The 22,440-nt window shown below is 35.4% G+C and overlaps 1 protein-coding gene across 1 annotated transcript; it reads right to left on the bottom strand.

Annotated features, from left to right (window-relative positions):
• Positions 1-9,768: 9,768 nt before the first annotated feature.
• On the bottom strand, positions 9,769-16,844 carry LOC147558291 (uncharacterized). The gene is made up of 5 exons (XM_086659918.1): positions 16,648-16,844; positions 11,048-11,176; positions 10,737-10,829; positions 10,460-10,570; positions 9,769-10,098 (listed from the first exon to the last, which is right to left on the bottom strand). The coding sequence occupies exons 2-5, from the start codon at positions 11,135-11,137 to the stop codon at positions 10,075-10,077; spliced, it is 318 nt and encodes a 105-aa protein (XP_086516044.1). The 5' UTR covers positions 11,138-11,176; positions 16,648-16,844; the 3' UTR covers positions 9,769-10,074.
• Between the last annotated feature and the right edge of the window lie 5,596 nt (positions 16,845-22,440).

Genomic DNA, 22,440 nt, shown 5'->3' with positions numbered 1-22,440 from the left:
TGTTATCATATTTCACTAAACCCATTGTTTTTGTTTTAACAATTTAGGATAAAGAAACAAATCAAGACTTGTCACAGTCAATATTAGTAACAACCCATTGTTCTTGTTTTAACAATTCAGGATCAAGAAGTAAACTTTTAAGACTTATCGCAAAGTCAAAATTAGTCATTCAAGTCAGATGATGGAGGCTTTGGGAGCCCCTAAACAACAAGTAAACCAATCAAAAGAGAGATATATTTCATTAATGGAGGTCTCCTCTGTTTCTTCTTCTTCTTTTCTGATTTGAAATCAATCAACCTAATCAATATTGCTTAATACCCCGCCAGTAATCTTCTTATCTTTCTTCTGCAATTGATCAAAAGACATGATTAAACTATAATAAATCTTGTTCAATTAATCAAAATGACTATTGAATTTTGAATAGAATGTAATAAAAGAAGTAACCTTTAAAGAATTGGTACCTGAATTGGTATATCAATTTTGGGGATTGTCTGAGAATGAGGAATAAACAATTGAATTTTTGGACCTCTAGAATCAACATTAATGAAGGCATCGAAAGTGGCGTTGCGGGCTACTGATGTTAACGTAGTAGTTACAATAATGGTTCCTCCGATGCTAACATACTAGTTACAAAAATGGTTAGTCCGATGACTTTTACACGGACAGTTTGAGTTACAAGCTCATCATTACTGATAAAAAGGTGGCCCACTCGGCGACCATGTTGCGGGGCGACTGTGACACTATTATTATTGGAACTGGTGGTGGCGTTGTTATTGGTGGTGGTGGGGTTGTTATCGTGTTAGAATATATAGTTAGTCCCACATTGTTCAATTGCTTAAACTTCTCTCTTGTATTACTCTTTATAAAGATCTTATGTAATAGCTAGGAAATCATTACAATTTCTCTTTTCTTACATGGTATAAGAGCCTAGTTCTTCTTTCGTGGGAATAATTAGTCAATAGAGTCTTCCGCTTTGCCGGCGGCGGTAGTCCCATTAATGGCTACCGTCCGCCGGACTTTTATCGGTTTTTAGTTCAAGTTTAGTGTTTTTTTTTCTTTCCAATAAGAGTAGTTCTTTTCTATTGTTGAGATCTAATTATTCTTCAATACTTTTCTCAATAGTATTTGAAGATGATGAAGATTAACAAGAAGATTAAAGATCCAAACAAGAGTAATTTGTTGAAGAAATCACATGATATACTCTTCAATGATCTCAAGCATTTCAAATGTCAAGTGATGAGACATGAAAATGTCCCATCTGATTCTTTTAACTTGGATTAGTTAGTCAATTTCGAGCAGTTACTCTGATGAATTGTCTATTTCTCTTTCTCAGGTGTCTTTTACGGCGTTCAGTGTGAAAAATAGCTAAAATCGGGAGAAATAGATCTTGGGGGCATTTTGGTCATTTGTGATTCTGGAAATTTTGGTCACATTGGTCCTCGGTTGAAAAGTAGATCCCAAGACGAGTCCAACAGCAAAAACAGATGTCAAATCGGGATCCGCACGAGGAAGATACACCCGGTCAAAGATTGGGTCGAAGTTAAATCAATGACAAAGGACACGTGTAAAGAGCATATCGCGTGCGGGCTCTCTTCTGTCATAGGGACGGTGCATTTCTGGATTTTTAGATTCCTTGATTATGCGAACCTAACACAATATATTATCTTACACCCAGAGGCATCTAACGGCTGCAATTCTTTCCGGTCACATGGCGTCATCTAGGCTCGCGTTGTAATATCTTGTATTGTCCCATGATACACTAAATCATCCTCTTTATAATTCCAACAACCACCACCTAATTGACAGCCAACATCTCCACATTGGTTGCTGCTAGATAAATGGTAAGTCTCTTTCTATTCTCTTTATATCTTATCTTCTCCAATTAATTTGGAAAGAATAAAATTAAAGTATAGAGAAAGGAAAGTGATTAAGAAAGAAATTGAAATAGAGAGAGATGGTGGCCTGAATATTCTTGGTACAAAGAGATAGAAAGAGAATTTCTTTTTCTCTTCAAATGGAAAGAGAGAGGATGTGATTTTCTTCTCCTTCTTGGTTATATAACAGAGATTGCTTCCATTAAACATGCCAACATTAGAGAGACAGAGAACCGGGATTTTCGAAGGAATTGATTTTTTAGAGCCGGACTGAAATGAGGAAATCATGAAGATTTGAAAGATTAAAAGAGATTCGAGATAACAAGGATGAAGCTTCATTCGGTTATAGGAAATCAAATATTCTTTTGGAAAGAGTCACAAACAGTTAGAGAGAGAATATTTTTCTTTCTCTTACAAGGAATAGAAGAATCAAAGAGAAGCGGATCTAGACAGAGAAGAGGAACTGAATTGATTGATTAAAGTGATCTTCCCATAAACAGTAGAGAGAGAGGAAATCGTGTATGGGGATTGAAGGAAGATTATAGACAGAGAAGGACAACTGCAACTACTTCATTCTCTTATATATATTGAAGAACAGAGAGAAGGAAATTATCTCATCTTTGGAGGGGATCTGATCACTTTTGGAAGAGAGAACCTTCCCTCAATGTCTTCTGCTTCCTCTCTGAGCTTCAAAGAATCATTCTAGAGAGAGAGAGAAGGAGAAGAATAGAGAGAAGCTGACGACTTAAACAGAAATCAGAGAGAGAAAAAGAATAACAGAGAGCTAGAAACAGTGGTTGGTTTAGAGAGAGAGAGAGGAGTTTTCTACTTCTTCTTTTACTACTTTGTAATTTCAGTGAGAGAGAAATAATTGTAGTGAGAGAGAAAGAGAGAGAGAGAGGAATAAAAACAGAGAGAATTGTTGTTTAGGTATTCATGTCAATCTATTAATGGAGTTCTTCATCAATTCATCACCAACAATAAGAAATCTAATACTTTGGTGATATCTTTTCTCTTAATCTTAAATTTTGTAATGAAACTCTTCTTTAAACTTTCTTTGATAACAATGTTTAGCTAATCTTTTCTGATTCTAGGGTTTTGATGATACTAAAACTCTGCATGAGATATTGATGTAATGTCTTACTAGTTTGATAAGCATCTCATATGCATTCATTTTCAATAATATTCGTGATTTCTTCATAGAGTAAATTCTCGAGTTGATTCGTCATGTTTAGAGTAGTCTCTTTAATGGCCAATACTTCTTAGTTAATAGTCTATTGTGGAGACATGTCTAATCTTTCATTACTTATGCTTCTTGAAGCTTGATCCACCATGTTTAGGTTAGGTTCTTTAATGGTGGATACTTGCTAGTTGATAGGTAATAGTTAGAGTTTTAGAAAATTGATCATAGTGACCCACAAAAGATGTTAGATTTAAGTCGATCCTTATGCATGTGTTTGAGTGGATTCGAAACCCTAGACCTTCTCCCCATTGATTTCCTTCTATTGTACTTGTCTATATAATTTATTTTAGTATTTTATCACCAAAACCAACTTTGAAGAAAAATTGTGTTACTTCCAAGTCTTAGAATAGGTTTCACTTAGTCTCTGAGGAACGAACCGGTCTTACCGGAATTTATTACAACTTGACACCCGTGCACTTGCGGGTGTAGACCTATTTAGGGTAACCTTATAGGCCCATCAAGTTTTTGGCGCCGCTGCCGGGGACTAAGTTTTAAATTTGTTCTAATCTTGGAAAGTTTTTATTTTTGGTAAGTTTTGAATTTTGGATACTTTGACTTGCTTCTCTGTTTTTGGTGTGCAGAACACTAAGGAGCTGAAGAGGAGGCGCAACAAGGAGGAGGACCTCAAAAGAAGAAATTTACTGTTTTTATTTTTATTTTATTTTGTATTTATTTTGGTGAGAGAGAGACTTAGACTTTTTAGTACTTTCTTTTGTTTTGACCCTAAATTGGAGGGCTTTTAAATTGTAACCGAAAATCAAACGAAGCCTCGGGTTCGAACACTCGCGGGGAGAGTGGCCCGGGTCGTCTGCGAAGGTCGTCGCCCGTCTCGAACGGGAGGTAACTTTCTCTAATCACCCACGAATCCCCTGTTAGTGGGTACTTTTCATAAGATCTTCGTAGTGCTTCCTCGGTTTTCGTGTTTAAAAAAAAAAAAAAAAAAAAAAATTGAAAGAGAGATGGATAGATCGTGGTCCCAACATGGAGAGGTTGTTGATTTGAAGTCGCCTGACTCGCTTAAGGACGATGAATCATGGTTGACCAATTTGTTAAATGAGTGTAATGACCTGTCTGACTTAGACGATGATCTAGAATTTTTAGAGGACCCCGATTACATCGTGATAAAAGAGATTACAGAATGTCTATCCGACCCGAATTCTAGGGACTTTGAGTCTGATAGTAGGGTTTCTCCATTGAAGGAACCCGAAGTACCTGTTTTAGAGAACCCTAGTTTAAATCCGGGTATCATTGATAGTCCTCTAGATAATTGTGCATTTTGTCTTTCAGATACATGTGTAGATTTTGAAACACTCTCTCCCGATGTCTATCATCAATATAATGACCCCTTCTATCCGATTTTTGATCTCTCTAGTGCGGTGCCAAACTTAACGACCTTATTGTCGTCTAAGTTTGGGGATTGCCCTTCTTTCTTGATAGTCTCACTTACACTATCACCAAGTTACAAAAATGTGAGACTATCGTTCACTGAAAACTTTGTGTTTTGGGTGGACCCACAGATGTATCGATTATTGGTTTACAGTTAGTTACACTTTTGTAATCCAGTAGGTATAATTCTTTCTATTTTTTCGAGTCATCTGTTTCGTCTGGCTGAAGACGTTAAACTTAGCGCTTTCTGGGAGGCAACCCACGCTTAGGACTTCCGAATCAGGTAATATCTTTCCCTTCACCCTATTATTTTTTGCATAGTCTTCAGAACATTGAGGACAATGTTCGGTTTAAGTTTGGGGATAGGGGAATGAATTTTTTGCTAAGTCCTTATTTCAAAAATTCAAAAGGGTTCAAAATTTTTCAAAATTTTAAATTTTTGGATTGAAAATGTGAGTCTAGTTATTTTTGCTTGTTAATAGTTATAGAGTCTAGTTGGTTGTACTACACTTTTGCTAAAGGTTTTTCCACGAATTTCGAGTCTTGAGGTTATCTGTGCACTAGCCATGTGAGTGTTAGATAGGTGAAGAGTAGACTTTTCTGAGAGAACTTAATCGATCATTAGTGGAGACTTAACCCATGTGAGATTCTGAGCCTTTCTTGTTGTTTTGAGTGATCTCTTCTGAGCTAATTCCGAGTAGAGTGAAGAGCTACTCAACCTCGCAATATTGAAAGAAGAACTCATTTGATCTCTTGAGTTCAAATTTTACAACCACTTGGGATGTCATCAGGAAGTAAACCCTTCTCTTGTAGTCTGAGAAACTTGAAAACAGTGTCAACTAGAGGAAGATAGAAATCCATATTTTAGAACCCTGAGAATAAGGCATGAAGCAAAATGAAGAGAATTTTACCTAAGGAAAGAATAATGTGAATAAAGTACGTTATGTATTTGAGTTTGATTACCAGAAAAGTGTATTAAAAAAAAAAAAAAAAAAAAAAAAAAAAAAAAAAAAGAGAAAAGAAATAGAAAAATCAAAGAAAAAATGTTTGTTTAGTTTAAGTGTTTATCCTTCGAAGAAATTCTTGAAGATTTGAAGACGTCAAGTTCTCAGGAGTTCTGGTTCACATTATCATTAGTTTCTATTGACCTCTAGGAAACACTGTTAGATAGTAGATCAGGTGAGAAGAGTAGGTTAGCTTCCCCATTCCATATTAGTGGTTGTTTCCTTTTTATGAGATCAGTCGTTCATAAAGAAATTTAGTCCATCTTTTGTAATGTGTTGAGTTTTCTTTCATACTCATACTCGCACATTGAGTGAGCCATTTCTGAGTGACTTTAATTTTTGAGTGTATGACCGTGAGGCAGTAGTCGAGGCGAAATGTATCGAGACGGTAATCAAGGTCTTGTCTTTTCAGAACTGAAATGATACTCATATTGGCTGGTCACGTACACTTCGGGTCTTGATTACTAGTGAAGGAGTTTTTAGCATTTGTATGGTTTGGTCGACTTAGATTTCATTTCTATTAACCTTCGAAACTTTACCGGATAAACATTTTTGGTCCACAACATATTTAGACCCTTCTGCATTTTTGATCTTTGAATTTTGTGGGTATATTCACTGCAAACCCTCACGAGACAAAACTCGTCCTCTTGGGCAACCTAGAGGTTTAACGGCTTGTTGCACGTGCTAAGTGCAATCGTGATTCCCTACGAAAGTGGTGAAGTGGGTTTAGTTTTATTTTATGTTTTGCTCGAGGACTAGCAAAATCTAAGTTTGGGGATGTTTGATGAGACATGAAAATGTCCCATCTGATTCTTTTAACTTGGATTAGTTAGTCAATTTCGAGCAGTTACTCTGATGAATTGTCTATTTCTCTTTCTCAGGTGTCTTTTACGGCGTTCAGTGTGAAAAATAGCTAAAATCGGGAGAAATAGATCTTGGGGGCATTTTGGTCATTTGTGATTCTGGAAATTTTGGTCACATTGGTCCTCGGTTGAAAAGTAGATCCCAAGACGAGTCCAACAGCAAAAACAGATGTCAAATCGGGATCCGCACGAGGAAGATACACCCGGTCAAAGATTGGGTCGAAGTTAAATCAATGACAAAGGACACGTGTAAAGAGCATATCGCGTGCGGGCTCTCTTCTGTCATAGGGACGGTGCATTTCTGGATTTTTAGATTCCTTGATTATGCGAACCTAACACAATATATTATCTTACACCCAGAGGCATCTAACGGCTGCAATTCTTTCCGGTCACATGGCGTCATCTAGGCTCGCGTTGTAATATCTTGTATTGTCCCATGATACACTAAATCATCCTCTTTATAATTCCAACAACCACCACCTAATTGACAGCCAACATCTCCACATTGGTTGCTGCTAGATAAATGGTAAGTCTCTTTCTATTCTCTTTATATCTTATCTTCTCCAATTAATTTGGAAAGAATAAAATTAAAGTATAGAGAAAGGAAAGTGATTAAGAAAGAAATTGAAATAGAGAGAGATGGTGGCCTGAATATTCTTGGTACAAAGAGATAGAAAGAGAATTTCTTTTTCTCTTCAAATGGAAAGAGAGAGGATGTGATTTTCTTCTCCTTCTTGGTTATATAACAGAGATTGCTTCCATTAAACATGCCAACATTAGAGAGACAGAGAACCGGGATTTTCGAAGGAATTGATTTTTTAGAGCCGGACTGAAATGAGGAAATCATGAAGATTTGAAAGATTAAAAGAGATTCGAGATAACAAGGATGAAGCTTCATTCGGTTATAGGAAATCAAATATTCTTTTGGAAAGAGTCACAAACAGTTAGAGAGAGAATATTTTTCTTTCTCTTACAAGGAATAGAAGAATCAAAGAGAAGCGGATCTAGACAGAGAAGAGGAACTGAATTGATTGATTAAAGTGATCTTCCCATAAACAGTAGAGAGAGAGGAAATCGTGTATGGGGATTGAAGGAAGATTATAGACAGAGAAGGACAACTGCAACTACTTCATTCTCTTATATATATTGAAGAACAGAGAGAAGGAAATTATCTCATCTTTGGAGGGGATCTGATCACTTTTGGAAGAGAGAACCTTCCCTCAATGTCTTCTGCTTCCTCTCTGAGCTTCAAAGAATCATTCTAGAGAGAGAGAGAAGGAGAAGAATAGAGAGAAGCTGACGACTTAAACAGAAATCAGAGAGAGAAAAAGAATAACAGAGAGCTAGAAACAGTGGTTGGTTTAGAGAGAGAGAGAGGAGTTTTCTACTTCTTCTTTTACTACTTTGTAATTTCAGTGAGAGAGAAATAATTGTAGTGAGAGAGAAAGAGAGAGAGAGAGGAATAAAAACAGAGAGAATTGTTGTTTAGGTATTCATGTCAATCTATTAATGGAGTTCTTCATCAATTCATCACCAACAATAAGAAATCTAATACTTTGGTGATATCTTTTCTCTTAATCTTAAATTTTGTAATGAAACTCTTCTTTAAACTTTCTTTGATAACAATGTTTAGCTAATCTTTTCTGATTCTAGGGTTTTGATGATACTAAAACTCTGCATGAGATATTGATGTAATGTCTTACTAGTTTGATAAGCATCTCATATGCATTCATTTTCAATAATATTCGTGATTTCTTCATAGAGTAAATTCTCGAGTTGATTCGTCATGTTTAGAGTAGTCTCTTTAATGGCCAATACTTCTTAGTTAATAGTCTATTGTGGAGACATGTCTAATCTTTCATTACTTATGCTTCTTGAAGCTTGATCCACCATGTTTAGGTTAGGTTCTTTAATGGTGGATACTTGCTAGTTGATAGGTAATAGTTAGAGTTTTAGAAAATTGATCATAGTGACCCACAAAAGATGTTAGATTTAAGTCGATCCTTATGCATGTGTTTGAGTGGATTCGAAACCCTAGACCTTCTCCCCATTGATTTCCTTCTATTGTACTTGTCTATATAATTTATTTTAGTATTTTATCACCAAAACCAACTTTGAAGAAAAATTGTGTTACTTCCAAGTCTTAGAATAGGTTTCACTTAGTCTCTGAGGAACGAACCGGTCTTACCGGAATTTATTACAACTTGACACCCGTGCACTTGCGGGTGTAGACCTATTTAGGGTAACCTTATAGGCCCATCATCAAGTCCTCCACAACATCAAATCTATGTGTATCCATGATCCATGAAGTTATATTTTGAGAGAAATTGGAAAGCTATTAGAGAGGGGGAAAAGAATTCATGGATTTCTTGTTAGAATAGTTATATACCCCATGTTTATCTTGAAAATATACTTATAGTTGTCAAAAATCTTGATTACAATATGATGCACATTAAGTGTTTGATAGAATGCATCAAAGAAATCTTGCTTATTCTCAAAGATGGTTTTCTTTTGATGGTTTGAAAACATGTTTGTGGGTTCTTTAATGGCAAAAGAGTTTATTCTCTTAGTTGATTTGCTCATACTTCTTATGTCAAAGTTGAGAACTCTCAAACTATTGTTCCTTAGTTTTCATAAGATCAAATGAAGAGGAGATGAGATAAAAGAGTATAGAGAAGAATTGAAGTGAGAAAGATTAAGAATGGTGATTGCTAGTGTTTGAAAAAGGATAAAATTATATGATCAAGGATTTGCATTTTATATGGAGGAATAATCATGTGTGAGAGCTATTAAAAGCAAGGAGTATATCTCTGCCCACGATCGGACAATGGGTTATAATTGTCCGCTTTCTCTTTAAATAGAGAACACAATTCTCTTTAAATAGAGAAAATACCTGGCAATGGAGCCAACCTGGCAATAGAGCCAACAACAACAACAACAAACAAGATAGCAACCAAAATAGCAACAAAGATAGCAACCAAGATAGCAACCAAGATAGCAACCAAGATAGCAAACAAGATAGCAAACAAGATAGCAACCAAGAAAGCAAACAAGATAGCATGATAGCAAGTCCAAAATCTACAATTTGTTAGCAAACTCATGAATTTTTCACTAGCAAAAGTCATTCGTTTGAGGGGAAATGTTAGAATATATAGTTAGTCCCACATTGTTCAATTGCTTAAATTTCTCTCTTGTATTACTCTTTATAAAGATCTTATGTAATAGCTAGGAAATCAATACAATTTATCTTTTCTTACACATTGGAAGTGGTGATAGGACAGGTAATGGTGGTGCCAACGTTACTAGTAACGGTGGTGGTGGTGGTAACATTATTGGTGGTGGGAGTGGAGGTGGAGGTAGAGGTGGTGGTGGGTCTGTCATTTCTTTGGTTTTCCATCTTTTCTTCTTCTTCTTGATTACTAATATAAACTCTTTTCACTTTCTCTCTCTCAAGGATTGATTTCTGATTATGCTAATTGAGAAGGAAAAGGATGATAAAAGAACATGAGGTAGAGATGTTCAACTTGATTACTATAGTAACCTAAAATCGATTTTCAAAGGCTAGTTCTAAGGATATCTAGGCCTAGTTTAGGTGGCTCACAAGTGCACTGTGAATAGTATTGTTGATGTAAAATAAGTCAATAAAAAATTTGTTTACCAAGTGCTTCGTCGATATGCTTCGTCAATATGCTTCGATCGGAAGCTCACAAATTTCTGGGACTGGCCACCTGAAAAGACAATGCACGCCGAAAACAATCATAGTGGTTAATATTTAAAACCTACTAACACCTTAAAACATGCAACCCAAAAGTAAACCAAAACTACTACCCATTTTTGCAAAGGAAATAACTTAGATTAAACACAAAATACTATTTCATAGCTTAAAAGATGTGACTGATAATGTTGAAGTTATAGGTATACTTGTGAGGTGTCAGTACATAACTCGTAGCTTGTGTCACACGAAAGATTTGGGTGACACAATCCAAAATATATAAACCAAGTGGTTGATCAACAAATTGAGAAAGCACAGTAGAAAACCAAGACCGTTAAAAACGTGACAAAAACCAACTAGGGATATAAGAGAGTTACTGAGCTAGTAACCTCAACAACTATCTTAATAGTCGTAGCAGCACCATCTTTTGTTCTAATCACAAGCAGCTCAACGGATTCTCCAATCTTGTCCCATATCATTCCCAAAAACTGTTTTAAATAACAAACTCATTTACAAAAATTAACAAATATATATTGTAGAAGAGAGCCTCTTACCAAATTACATTCACAAAAATGCATAATGTAAAAGAATTTGTACATAATATTACAAAAATAAAGTACAAGGGTCAAACAACAAATTGTCTAGTTGATATACCTCCAGATAACTCGGAACAGGGTTTTCGTTACACTGGATGATAACATCGTTCAAAAGTACTCCCGCACGATCCGCTGGAGAATCCGGCATAACCTATTTGATAGATTTCAACAAAAACAATGGGTAATGGATTCTGAGTTTTTCAACTAAGAGACAATATGCACATACACAATATAACCATTTGTTACTTCGAGTAAATACAGACACAGACTAGATATAAATCATAACACAACTGAGACAATACTCATCCAAAATTTTACAATCACATCAACATGATTTAGCTTTATATTTCATAGATGTGTAGAAAATACCTCTTCAACAATGACACCTTTATATACGCTAGGAAGGTTTTGGATAATTGCTTCCAAAGTTTCTACCTTTGCTGTATACAAATTAGTCATCACCACTCCTAACCAAGGTCGAAAGGATCTCCTGCCAAACTAAAAGTCAGCACATATTGTTTTTGTTTACATTTTTTTATAAACAGATTTACAAATAGATATCTTATCAATTTCTAAACAAATCTTTAAATAATAGATGTAGCACATGAGGAATATATATACAATATAGAACAAAATATAATATAACATGATTGACATCTAAATCAGGTATTAAAAACGATAATTATTATAATTATAAGAGCATCTCCAATGCAAAACTCAATCTTAGAAACTCGGAGTGCCACATAAGATTTTCTGAGTTTTTAAAAAAAAAATCATCTCCAATGCAAAACTCAACTAAGATCTCAAAGATGATGTGTCGAGAGTGGAATGGAGATATCTCAAGAGGACACTCTATTTTCAGAGTGTCCTCTTGAGATATCTCTAACTGTAAAACTCATCAATATTTAAATTTCAACCAATAGAAATCAAGTCTTCGTATATTTCCAAAATAACTAATTACTTTTTTACAAAAATAAGCATGACGCGTAAGTAAAATAAAAGAGTTTAGAGTGTTGCATTGGAGACATATAAGAATTGAGGATCTCTATTTTCGACACCTATGAGTGAGAATCTCAATTGGAACTCGACAAATAGGACGAATAGAGATTTTTTTGAGTTTTGCATTGGAGATGCTCTAAGAACAGATAGACGTTGCAACTGATACGCCCCATTAATTATTTTTAGGTTATTTCCCTAATGGGCCCCTACTTTGTGACCAGCTTCCTGCCTGGCCCCCCAAATTAACAAAAATACCCATATGGCCCCCTTTTTCTTGACACCGTTAACTTTTCGTCACTTTCTCTCCTCCATCATGTTTTCTCTCTCTGCCAAGTCACGCCACATCATCTATTACGCCACCTCATCACCTTCTCCGGCAGGGGTCGCCGGCCGGCCAAATTTCCGGCCGGCGACCTTCAAACTAAATTTTTTTTCTCTTTTCCTCTCTCTCTATCTAACACTACTCCGGCGAAGGGAGACCTTCGCCGGAGTGGTCTGTTCTTCAAGAACAGACAGATATCTGTTCGTGAAGAACAGATCTCGGTCTGTTTTTCACTGAACAGACCTGGTATGTTCTTCACTGAACAGATCTCGGTCTGTTCATTGAAGAACAGACCGAGATTCGGGGAAGTTCTCCCTTCGCCGGAGTAGTGTTAGAGAGAGAGGAAGAGAGATTTTTTTTTTTTTAGTTTAAAGGTCGCCGGCCCGAAATTTGGTCGGCCGACGACCTCTGCCGGAGAAGGTGATGAGGTGGCGTAATAGATGATGTGACGTGACTTGACAGAGAGAGAAAAAGAGATGGAGGAGAGAGAGTAACGGTGTTATAACGGAAGGGGGCCAAATGGGTATTTCTCGTAAAGTGGGGGGGCAGGCGGGAAGCTGGTCACAAAGTAGGGGGCCATTAGGCAAATAACCCATTATTTTTTACAACTGTAACCAAACCTCTCTATTATAATATTTGAATAAAAAACGGTTAATTGGTGCAACATATGTTTTCAATTATCACTATGGCGATCACATACTATATTAAAACATTTCTTTAATATAACTTAAAGACACGAAGAAAAGAGTTAATAATGTAGCCTATGGATAAGTCATGTAGTGTGTAGTGTGTAGTGTGTAGTGTGTGTGCGGGTCTAATAGTTAGTTATGTTAGTTGTGGTATTTAGAATGGTAAGGAATTATTTTTGTTTAACTTAGGGACAACAACTAGAATTCACTAGAACTTGGACAGCAAGAGGCTACTTAGACAACAAGGAAGAAGCTTCTAGAGACTTGGCAGCAAACTGCCTCTTTCTAGAGACTTGGGCAGCAAGTTCCGTACTCTATAAATACCACCTCATCCTTCACAAAAGGGCAGATCACAACTAGGAGTATTCAGCTATAGCTGCCTCCTGAATCTTACTTCTCAAGTCTTCTTCTCCTTTCCTTCATCTTCTTCTTCCTAGGTTCGTTCCTGTCCCTCTCTGTCTCTGTCTCTCTCTCTGTCTCTCTCTCTTTTTTCTCTCTGATCTTTCTCTCCTCTAGTTGTATTTTCATCTTATCTCTACGATCTCTCTAAGTACCTTTCCTTTCTCTCAATTTCTCTTTCTATTCTTTGAATTTCACACCCTTTCCCCTTGTTGTTTCCACATTGTTGCTTACCTAAGTATTTTTGTCTAGTGTTTGTCCTAAGTTGGTTATGTTTAGGAGTCGTTTGGTAATGAGGTTGTAAGTGCTAAGACTTATTGATTGTTACCTAAACTTAACTTTACTACTTTTGTTTGCAGATTTACTTTGGGATTAATATAGTTTGCTAGTTGTTGAAGTTCTGGTTTACTCCAATTGTTATCTTCATATTTCTAAACCCTAGGATTGATTCAAGTGGTATTAGAGCATGGTTTATAGTAGTTTTAGTTAGTTGAAATCGTCATATTGCATTGCACATTAATTGTTTACAGAACTCCAACAAGCTTAAACTATAAGTTATTGCAAAGTTAGCTGTCCTAGGTTTAGATAAGTGCCTTCTCATAACATTTCGAGTCATTTTAAGTGTCATCATTTACTTTTAGGCATTGTGCACTGTTTTATATCACTTGCATCTAGTATTTTTGCACCAAATGGCAACCAGAATCCTCAAGGAGGGGCTTGGCATGAAGCCCTCCAACGCCAACAAGAGGCAATCACACAATTACAAAACCAACTAGCCCAACTCACCAACCTGGTACGTGGACTTAATGTTAATACCCCACCTCCTAATTGTCACCATAATAGGATACCCCGAGAGGTCACTCCAGAAAGTGACGATGAAGATGATTCTGAACCAGTCATTCCAAATTGAGGTCGTAGAGTAAATAGAATAGTCAATAGACCTGCTATGACCACAGAGAGGAATTGGGATCAGGGAATTAAAGTTGAGGTAAGCAACTTTGAGGGGCGTTTGCAACCGGAAGAGTTTCTTGATTGGGTTGACAGGGTCGACCAATTCTTTGAGTGGAAAGACATGTCAGTAGAAAGAAAGTTTAAGTTTGTGAGCTTAAAACTCAAAAGACATGCCCTCGTTTGGTGGAAGCAAGTGCAAGAAATGAGAATACGCAAAGGAAAGGAAAAGATCAGATCATGGGATCGCATGAAAGCTATACTTCGAGAGAAGTTCCTTCTGTCTGACTACCGCCAGACACTTTTCAGAAAGTTCCACAACTTGCGGCAAAACAACCGATCAGTCGATGAATATACCGAGGAGTTCTATTTGCTCCAAGCACGCAATGATTTGAAAGAGGATGAGGATCAAAGTGTCGCTCGTTATGTTGCTGGATTACGCCCCCTATTCAAGATCAAGTTGAGCTTCATGACATAACACGAGTAGATGAGGCGTACCGTTGTGCTGTAAAAGTCGAGAGACAACTCAAGCGATCATCCTTTCGTAATACTATGTCACGTTCACTAGGAAGATCTCAAATCGTTGGCCGAGGAACACATGAAGCCATAATGTCAAACCCTCTGAAGAATTTAAGGACTAACCAGGGAGCAGATGACAGGAATAAGGGTATTCTTGGCTCAAAACCATTCAGCTGCTATAAATGTGGTGACCCAAGACATCGATCATCAGATTGTCCTAAGAAGAAGTTTGTTCCACAATCAAATTTGATTGATCAAGAGGAGAATGATCCTTCTGACGAGGATGGTTTGGACCAAGAAGGATAAAATGATGACGAAGATGCCATGGAACAGATAAACGCAGACACCGATGGACAATCTTAGTCATTCACCGAGTCATGCTTACTCCTAAGATCCAAAAAAGTGATAGATGGTTGGGGCGTAGTCTCTTTCGCACTACTTACCTTGCAGGAGGCAAATTATGTTCAATCATCGTTGATGGTGGGAGCACGGAGAATTTTGTCTCCCAAGAAATGGTCGACAAGTTGAAGTTGAAGACGGAGATCTTCGAGAAAAACTTATTCACGAGTCGCATGGTGGTGGTTTAGGTGGTCATTTCGGGCAGACAAAGACCATTTCGCTTGTAGAGCAGAGGTACTATTGGCCTAGGTTAAGACGGGATGTGGTTCGCTATGTGAGTCGATGCCAAACATGTCAGTCATTCAAAGGACAGTCACAGAACACTGTCTTTATACACCCTTGTCAATACCTAATAAAGCTTGGGATGATGTTAGTATGGACTTCGTTCTAGGTTTACCAAAGACTCTTAGAAAGCTGGATTCTATTTTTGTGGTGGTCAATAGATTTTCTAAGATGGCTCATTTCATTGCATGTCATAAAACATCAGATGCATCTCATATAGCTCAATTGTTCTTTAGGGAAATAGTTAGGTTGCATGGCATTCCCAGAACATTCATGTCAGATAGAGACACCAAATTCATGAGTCATTTTTGGAGATCTTTGTGGAGTAAACTTGGGACAAATCTTCATGCTTCTCATCCCCAAATAAATGGGCAAACGGAAGTAGTTGATTGCAGCCTTGGCAGTCTGCTAAGATGCTTGGCTGGTGAAAGGCCACATCAATGGGACTTAGCTCTACCGCAAGCTGAATTTGCTTATAACAACTCTCCTAATCGAACAACTGGCAAGACTCCTTTTGAAATTGTTTATGGTTTTCCCATTCCACATATCCTTGATCGTTTCCCAGTTCCATATCATGGTTAAGATAGTGCTGAAGCAGACGATATTATTGACCATACAAGGAGTGTGCAAGAAGAAGTGCTTAAGAAACTGCGAGTTCCCAATTCAAAATACAAGGAGGCAGCCGATAAAAATCGCAGGGAATCTTCTTTTTCAGTTGGAGATTTGGTTATGGTTTATTTTAAGTGGGAAAGATTTCATGTGGGGTCATATAACAAGCTGAGTAAGAAAAAGTTCGGACCATCTCGTATTCTCAAAAGGTTAGGTGACAATGCATATCTTTTGGACCTGCCAGAGGATGTGCAAACGTCTCCAATTTTTAATATTTCAGATATATCAATGTTTAATGGGGATCCACCAAAGGCAATACCTGTACCTGCAGTTTCTTCTGTCAATGCTACTAAGAGTAAAGATCTTATTGAAGACGTTGTGGACATGAAGATTACCAAGACTCGATGAAGAATACTACGGAGGTATCTTATTCGATGGAAAGATAAGCCAATAACCGAGTGCTCGTGGATTGATGATAAGGAGTTACGGCGACATTGTGAAGATTTGTTTTAGAGACTATCAGAAGCATTCTCGACGGAGTCGAGTTCTTCCAACGTGGGGGGAACTGATGTAGCCTAAGGATAAGTCATGTAGTGTGTGAGTGTCTAACAGTTAGTTATGTTAGTTGTGGTATTTAGAATGGTTAGGAATTATTTTTGTTTAACTTGGGACAACAACTAGAATTCTCTAGAACTTGGACAGCAAGAGGCTACTTGGACAGCAAGGAAGAAGCTTCTAGAGACTTGGCAGCAAGCTGACTCTTTCTAGAGACTTGGGCAGCAAGTTTTCTACTCTATAAATACCACTTCAACCTTCCCAAAAGGGCATATCACAACTAAGAGTATTAAGCTATAGCGGCCTCCTGAATCCTACTTCTCAAGTCTTCTTCTCCTCTCCTTCATCTTCTTCTTCTTAGGTTTTTTCATGTCCCTTTCTAACTCTCTCTCTCTCTCTCATCTGTTTTCTTTCTCTCCTCTAGTTGTATTTTCTTCTTATCTCTACTTTCTCTCTAAGTACCTTTCCTTTCTCTCAATTTCTCTTTCTATTCTCTGAATTTCACACCCTTCTCCCTTGTTGTTTCCACATTGTTGCTTACCCAAGTATTGTTGTCCAGTGCTTGTCCTAAGTTGGTTATGTTTAGGAGTCGTTGTTTGGTAATGAGGTTGTGGGTGCTAAGATTTATTGATTGTTACCTAAATTTTACTTTACTACTTTTGTTTGCTGATTTACTTTGGGATTAAGAAAGGCAAAGTATAAGAATAAGGTTGAGGCGTATACTTTGAAACGAATCTCTAGGCCAAATGTTGGATTTTTATATAAACCAAGTAAAATTTGGATGTAAACATAACGTACGCCTTAGAAAATGATACTCCCTCCGTCCCAATTTGTTCGACCTTTTCGAAATTCAAACTTATTAAGGAGAGATTGAAGTTAGAAATATTTTCCCACTTTACCCTCAAATAATTTAGAATACTTCATTAAATATACATTAAACATAAATTTGACCAAGTCAAATTAGTTTGGACAACTATGAGATAAATCTTCTCATTTAATACTCAAAAAGCAATTACCATAGTCTGTGTGATTAATGTTTAGGGATGCCAAAAGCTAAAATGAATTCTGATTAATTTGCCTCCAATGAATTGATAGGGAGTAAAACTTATCCAAACAACTGGTGCCAAATTTAATTCTATTCTAAATTGAATTTAACCTATCACATAGGAGCCAATTGGGTGAAATTAGTGGCGCCAAAATTGAATTTGCTCAAACAAACTGTTTGAAATTTTGTACACCAAAACTATCTCATTTGAGCCAATTGCTTAAACTTTTGGCACCAATTAATTTAAAATTTGAATTTCACCAAACATTGAGTACTGTTTTCTTATAAATACCCCTTATCCAACTACTCCATCTTCACCTTTTACATGTTCTTTCTTTGATACAGTAAATAAAATGGAAATTTCATTGGAAACTAATTCTTCTACACAATCAAAATCGAGAAGAAATTTAACAAATCTTCAACGCCAAACAATTTTTGAATCTCTCCTCGAACAAAGTCATAATGGGAAACTCAAAAGAGGTGTTACAACTAAAGTTGCAGCTATGTTTTGTGTAAGTGTGAAAACAATTCTTCGTGTTTGGCATCAAGGATTACCCAATATTTCTAATGGGTTGTTGGCTAATGTGTCGCATAAGCTAACAAAACGAGTGGGACGTAAGCGAGTTGAGATTGACCCAACCAAAATTTCTGAAATTCCTTTACGGCAACGCACAAATATTCGTTCACTTGCGAAGGCCTCAAATATGTCAAAATCTACACTTCATAGAAGAATCAAAGAAGGTGTCATTAGACCTCATTCAAATGCTTTAAAACCGATGTTAACGGATGTGAATAAGAAGGCAAGATTAAATTTTTGTCTATCAATGCTTGAAGATTACAATTTTCCTAGCAAACCACTCTTCAAAAGTATGTTCAACTATGTGCATATTGATGAAAAATGGTTTTATTTAACAAAAGAATCACAAAACCAATTTTATCGGTTACTAAAGACAAAACCAATTTACAAAGTATTCTAAGTATATACATTGGTGAATCTTTATGAATTGACAAAGAAGGGATACCTAGTTGTTAAAAGAAGGGATAACCAATTCATCAGAATTATGAATTGACAAAGTATATACATTGGTGAATCTTTATGAATTGACAAAGTATTCTAAGTTCACTACTACCTTTGATGCGAAATACAAATTGTAACACATTATCAAATAATTACAACAAACCAAACTTCGTGAATATTTCAACAAAGAGAAAGCACAATTTAGGGAGAAGATGATGATATATAACTCAAAACCCAATTTTGGACAAAATAATTAGACAACATTCATTATTTTACCATTCTCATGTAAAAAAAGAAAGATTAATAACTAAATATTAAAAATTAAATTCTCTATAATCTATAAGTATAAAACTGATAGAAAATTAAAGTAGCTATATTTGCCAAAATTCAACAATTATTATGAACATGGTTGTAATATATCTAATTAATTACATGAAGATTTTTTAAACCAACAACACATTAAAAATGTATCGAAAAGTAAATAGTTCTTTCAAGAGAACTCTCTCACTCCAAACAAAAAAACAATGATTCACAATATATTAAAAATAAATGAATTAAAAAACAATTATGAAAGTAACATATCAAAAAATACAAAGGAAAACACTTCCCGGTATATTAAAAATATACTATTAAGGTATTTACATTGAATAAAGGAATATAAATCAAAATTTGTTAGACAATGATAAATGCAAAAACGTTACATTGACTTCTTCTCATCTTCAACGATAAAAATGTTACATTGAATAAAGTTGTAAATGTTCATCAAATTCAATGACCACAGGACCACTTTATTTTTACCCTCTTCGTCATCACCTTAATCATTTTCATGACTTCTTCAATCTTAATGACTCATTTTTTCTCCGCAATTAGAAACAAACTTATGAAGAAAATGAGTACTGAATTTTAACTTATTATGAGTTTTTAAGAAAAAAAAAAAGTTACCAAAACAAAATCAATGTGTAACATGAGAAAGTTAGTAATAAAAAAATCAACCAAGAATATAAAGAGAGATTTTAGGAAAGATTTTTAAACAGTTATCTAATTAGTGGGAGAAATTTGAATATTAGATTGAAAGATGAGGTAATACTTCTAAAAGTGTGGTCTGCAGATAAGAAATTAAACGCTTTGTGTGGGAGAAGTTAATATGGTTCGATTAATCTCTCTTAAAATGTGAGATTTATTACGCCAAACATTCCATGAAAATGTGAGATTTATCACGCCAAACATTCCATTTTATCACGATTTTTTTCAGAGTATATGAACAATGAGAAATAAAGAGCTTACTAAATTCATTTTGTTGAATAATAATGTAAAAAATGAGCAACATAGCAAAAATAGCGATGTTTCTAAGTAATGTGAACATATAGGAGCAACATAGCAAGCAGAAACTTCCATAATTTAGTTCATCTTGATAAGAAATCAACAATGTATTAACAAATGGGTAGAAGAAAAAAGTCTTATATACAATTTTAAAAATTTACAATTTATTATATAAGAGAAAATGACCAAAAAAGTATAGAAGAAGAATATTAAGAAATTCTTCCTTCAAATATTGACTCCAACAATTCTTTGTGTCCATCATAACCTAAGTTGTGATCACATAAAAAAAAGATAATCATAAGCAACAAATTGAGAGAGCATGAAAAGTTAGGAACATTTTAAAGAAGTAAAACTAACATAATTAGTGAAGTGAATAAGAAAAGAAAAAAGAAAAGAAAAAGGAAATATATGTAAAAGAAGAATGAGGATTGTGGAAGTTCGAGAAAATCAAACCAACAATATCAAGGAGAGATGTCGGGAAAGAATTATGCATACTTATTTTAGAAAGATGTAGAGGGAAGGAGATAGAACCTGTTGATCAACTATCTCTTGGAACCAGCTGCAAATTCAAACGAAGAAAAATGTGTTAAAATAAATTAGAGAGAAGAAGGGAGATGAAAAACCTTTAAAACCATGGATGTTCAATTGTTGGGTGTTTCCAATCAAGGGGATCTTCCGTTAGCATCAATGACCATTAAAATGGAGGAAAGACGGAAGATACTATTGATTTTAATGTGGATGGTTGTTTTGACCGAAAGAGTACTATAAAGCAGATAGTTTTGGTAATTTTGACCTCGGATATATTATAGGCGTGGGAGAGAAGATATTTGGGTTGGTTTTATTCTGGGAGGTTATGAAAAAGTGGGAGGCATTCAAGGAAGATTTGGGTTGGTTTTATTTTGGTAGTGTTTGATGAAGTTAAACCGTATTAGTAGTGGGAGGAAAGAGATTAGTGGGAGTAGAGAGAGAAATCCGTGGGATAGGGGAGTTTTGAGGGAGAGAATAAAGGGGAAGTTAAGATGCAGTTTGTGACTTCTTATCTAATTTGGCGACACATGGAGGAGAGGTTAAATAACTTGATTTTCAATGAACTTCAACCATTAGATTAAAAATCTACACATGATAATCAGACGGACGTGAATATCCAATAGATAAATCAACGGTCCACCTCAAAAAACACCATTGTGTTTTATATAATAGATTATATATAATATTTATTATAATATAATATAATATATAATATATTTATATATTTATTATTTATATATTTATATTTGTTTATTATATATTATATATTATATATTATTTATGATCATCAAAGCTCTCATCATTATCATACACCAGAGTCTTAAGCAAGCCCCTACCTATTCATATTCATGTCGTTATTAAAATAAATAAAAACTACTAATAGCATATATTGTATGTTTTTACTTAAAAAAAAAAAACAACTTAAACAAGAAAGAATTTTACTGGTATGTTCTTTCATTTGACGTGTCCATGGGCCAAAATTTCGTCTTTTAGCGAGATCATTAAGCTCCATAATTTTGGATGTCACTGTAGTATAAATACAATACAAATGAAAATATAAAATCAAACACCAAATTTTTCAATGAAAATATAAGGTAGCTAGTTATAATAAAAAAAATACAAAGAAATAGAGGAACTGAAAAAGGGGAGAGATAGAGGGTTAAATCAAACCACAGTTGAAAGGAGAAGAAGAAAAAAGAAAATGTAAAAAAGAGAGAGTACCTTTACTCCTAACTTAAATAAACAGTGAGAATAATATACAGTGAGAATAAGCAATCCCCTTCTCCACCTATTATATGAGTCAGACCATTCAGATGTTCATAAACTTTTACAAATTTACAAATCGAAGTGGTTAGAGTAATAGAGAACAAGTAGCAGAAGTAGCAGACCACCCAAAACCCTCATTAAGGCTCATAATATAAATTTGCTATTCATGAAACAGATAGATTAAACTTGAATCACAATATTCGGTTCATTACTTCAATCGATTGTAACTATGCTTTTGATTTGAATAGATGAAAACTAGATTTTATGAAATTGGTAATTAACAACAAAACCCTTGAAAAAAAATGGGTTTTCTTGGTAAAGGTAGAAGATCTCCATCAAACTAATTGAATCAAAACCCTAAAATCACTAAATGGTTAGAGAAATATCGAATACTCACCAGAAAGAAATCTGAGAATCCCCAACCTAGTATTAAACCCTACTCGCTGGCTCGACTCCTTGCTCTTTTTCACTTTTCTTTTTCGATTGTTAAAATTCGAATATATTAAAAAAAAAAAAAAAAAACCGGGGTGTTGGGCCTAAAATTTAGTCTTCACTCAAACAAATGATAAAGAAAAATTATTAAGGGCACCCTGATTGCCTCAACTAGTGCACTAGGTGTGAAACTGATTTGGTTGGACTGATTTATTGACATCTTAGAACGGGTACGTACTATGCTAGTCTGATTTTTATATATCACACCCACAAATGATACCAGATTTCAAATTCGACGAAGTCTTTCAGGTTCTATTGAGGGCGAGAATTATAGTCTTTTAGGTCCCAATGCGTGAACGTGTAGATTGTTAGTCCCACTTCGGTTGGGTGAGGGTGGCGGTAACTTTATAAGTGAGGAAAAGCCTCAGCCGC

This window comes from Eschscholzia californica, unplaced genomic scaffold (assembly GCF_041429995.1).
Source record: "Eschscholzia californica isolate CP2 unplaced genomic scaffold, dmEscCali1.0.p SCAF_2, whole genome shotgun sequence".
In the NCBI taxonomy this organism is placed as follows: domain Eukaryota; kingdom Viridiplantae; phylum Streptophyta; class Magnoliopsida; order Ranunculales; family Papaveraceae; genus Eschscholzia; species Eschscholzia californica.
Note: the sequence above shows the minus strand (reverse complement) of the source record. Positions and strands in the feature narration are given on the sequence as shown.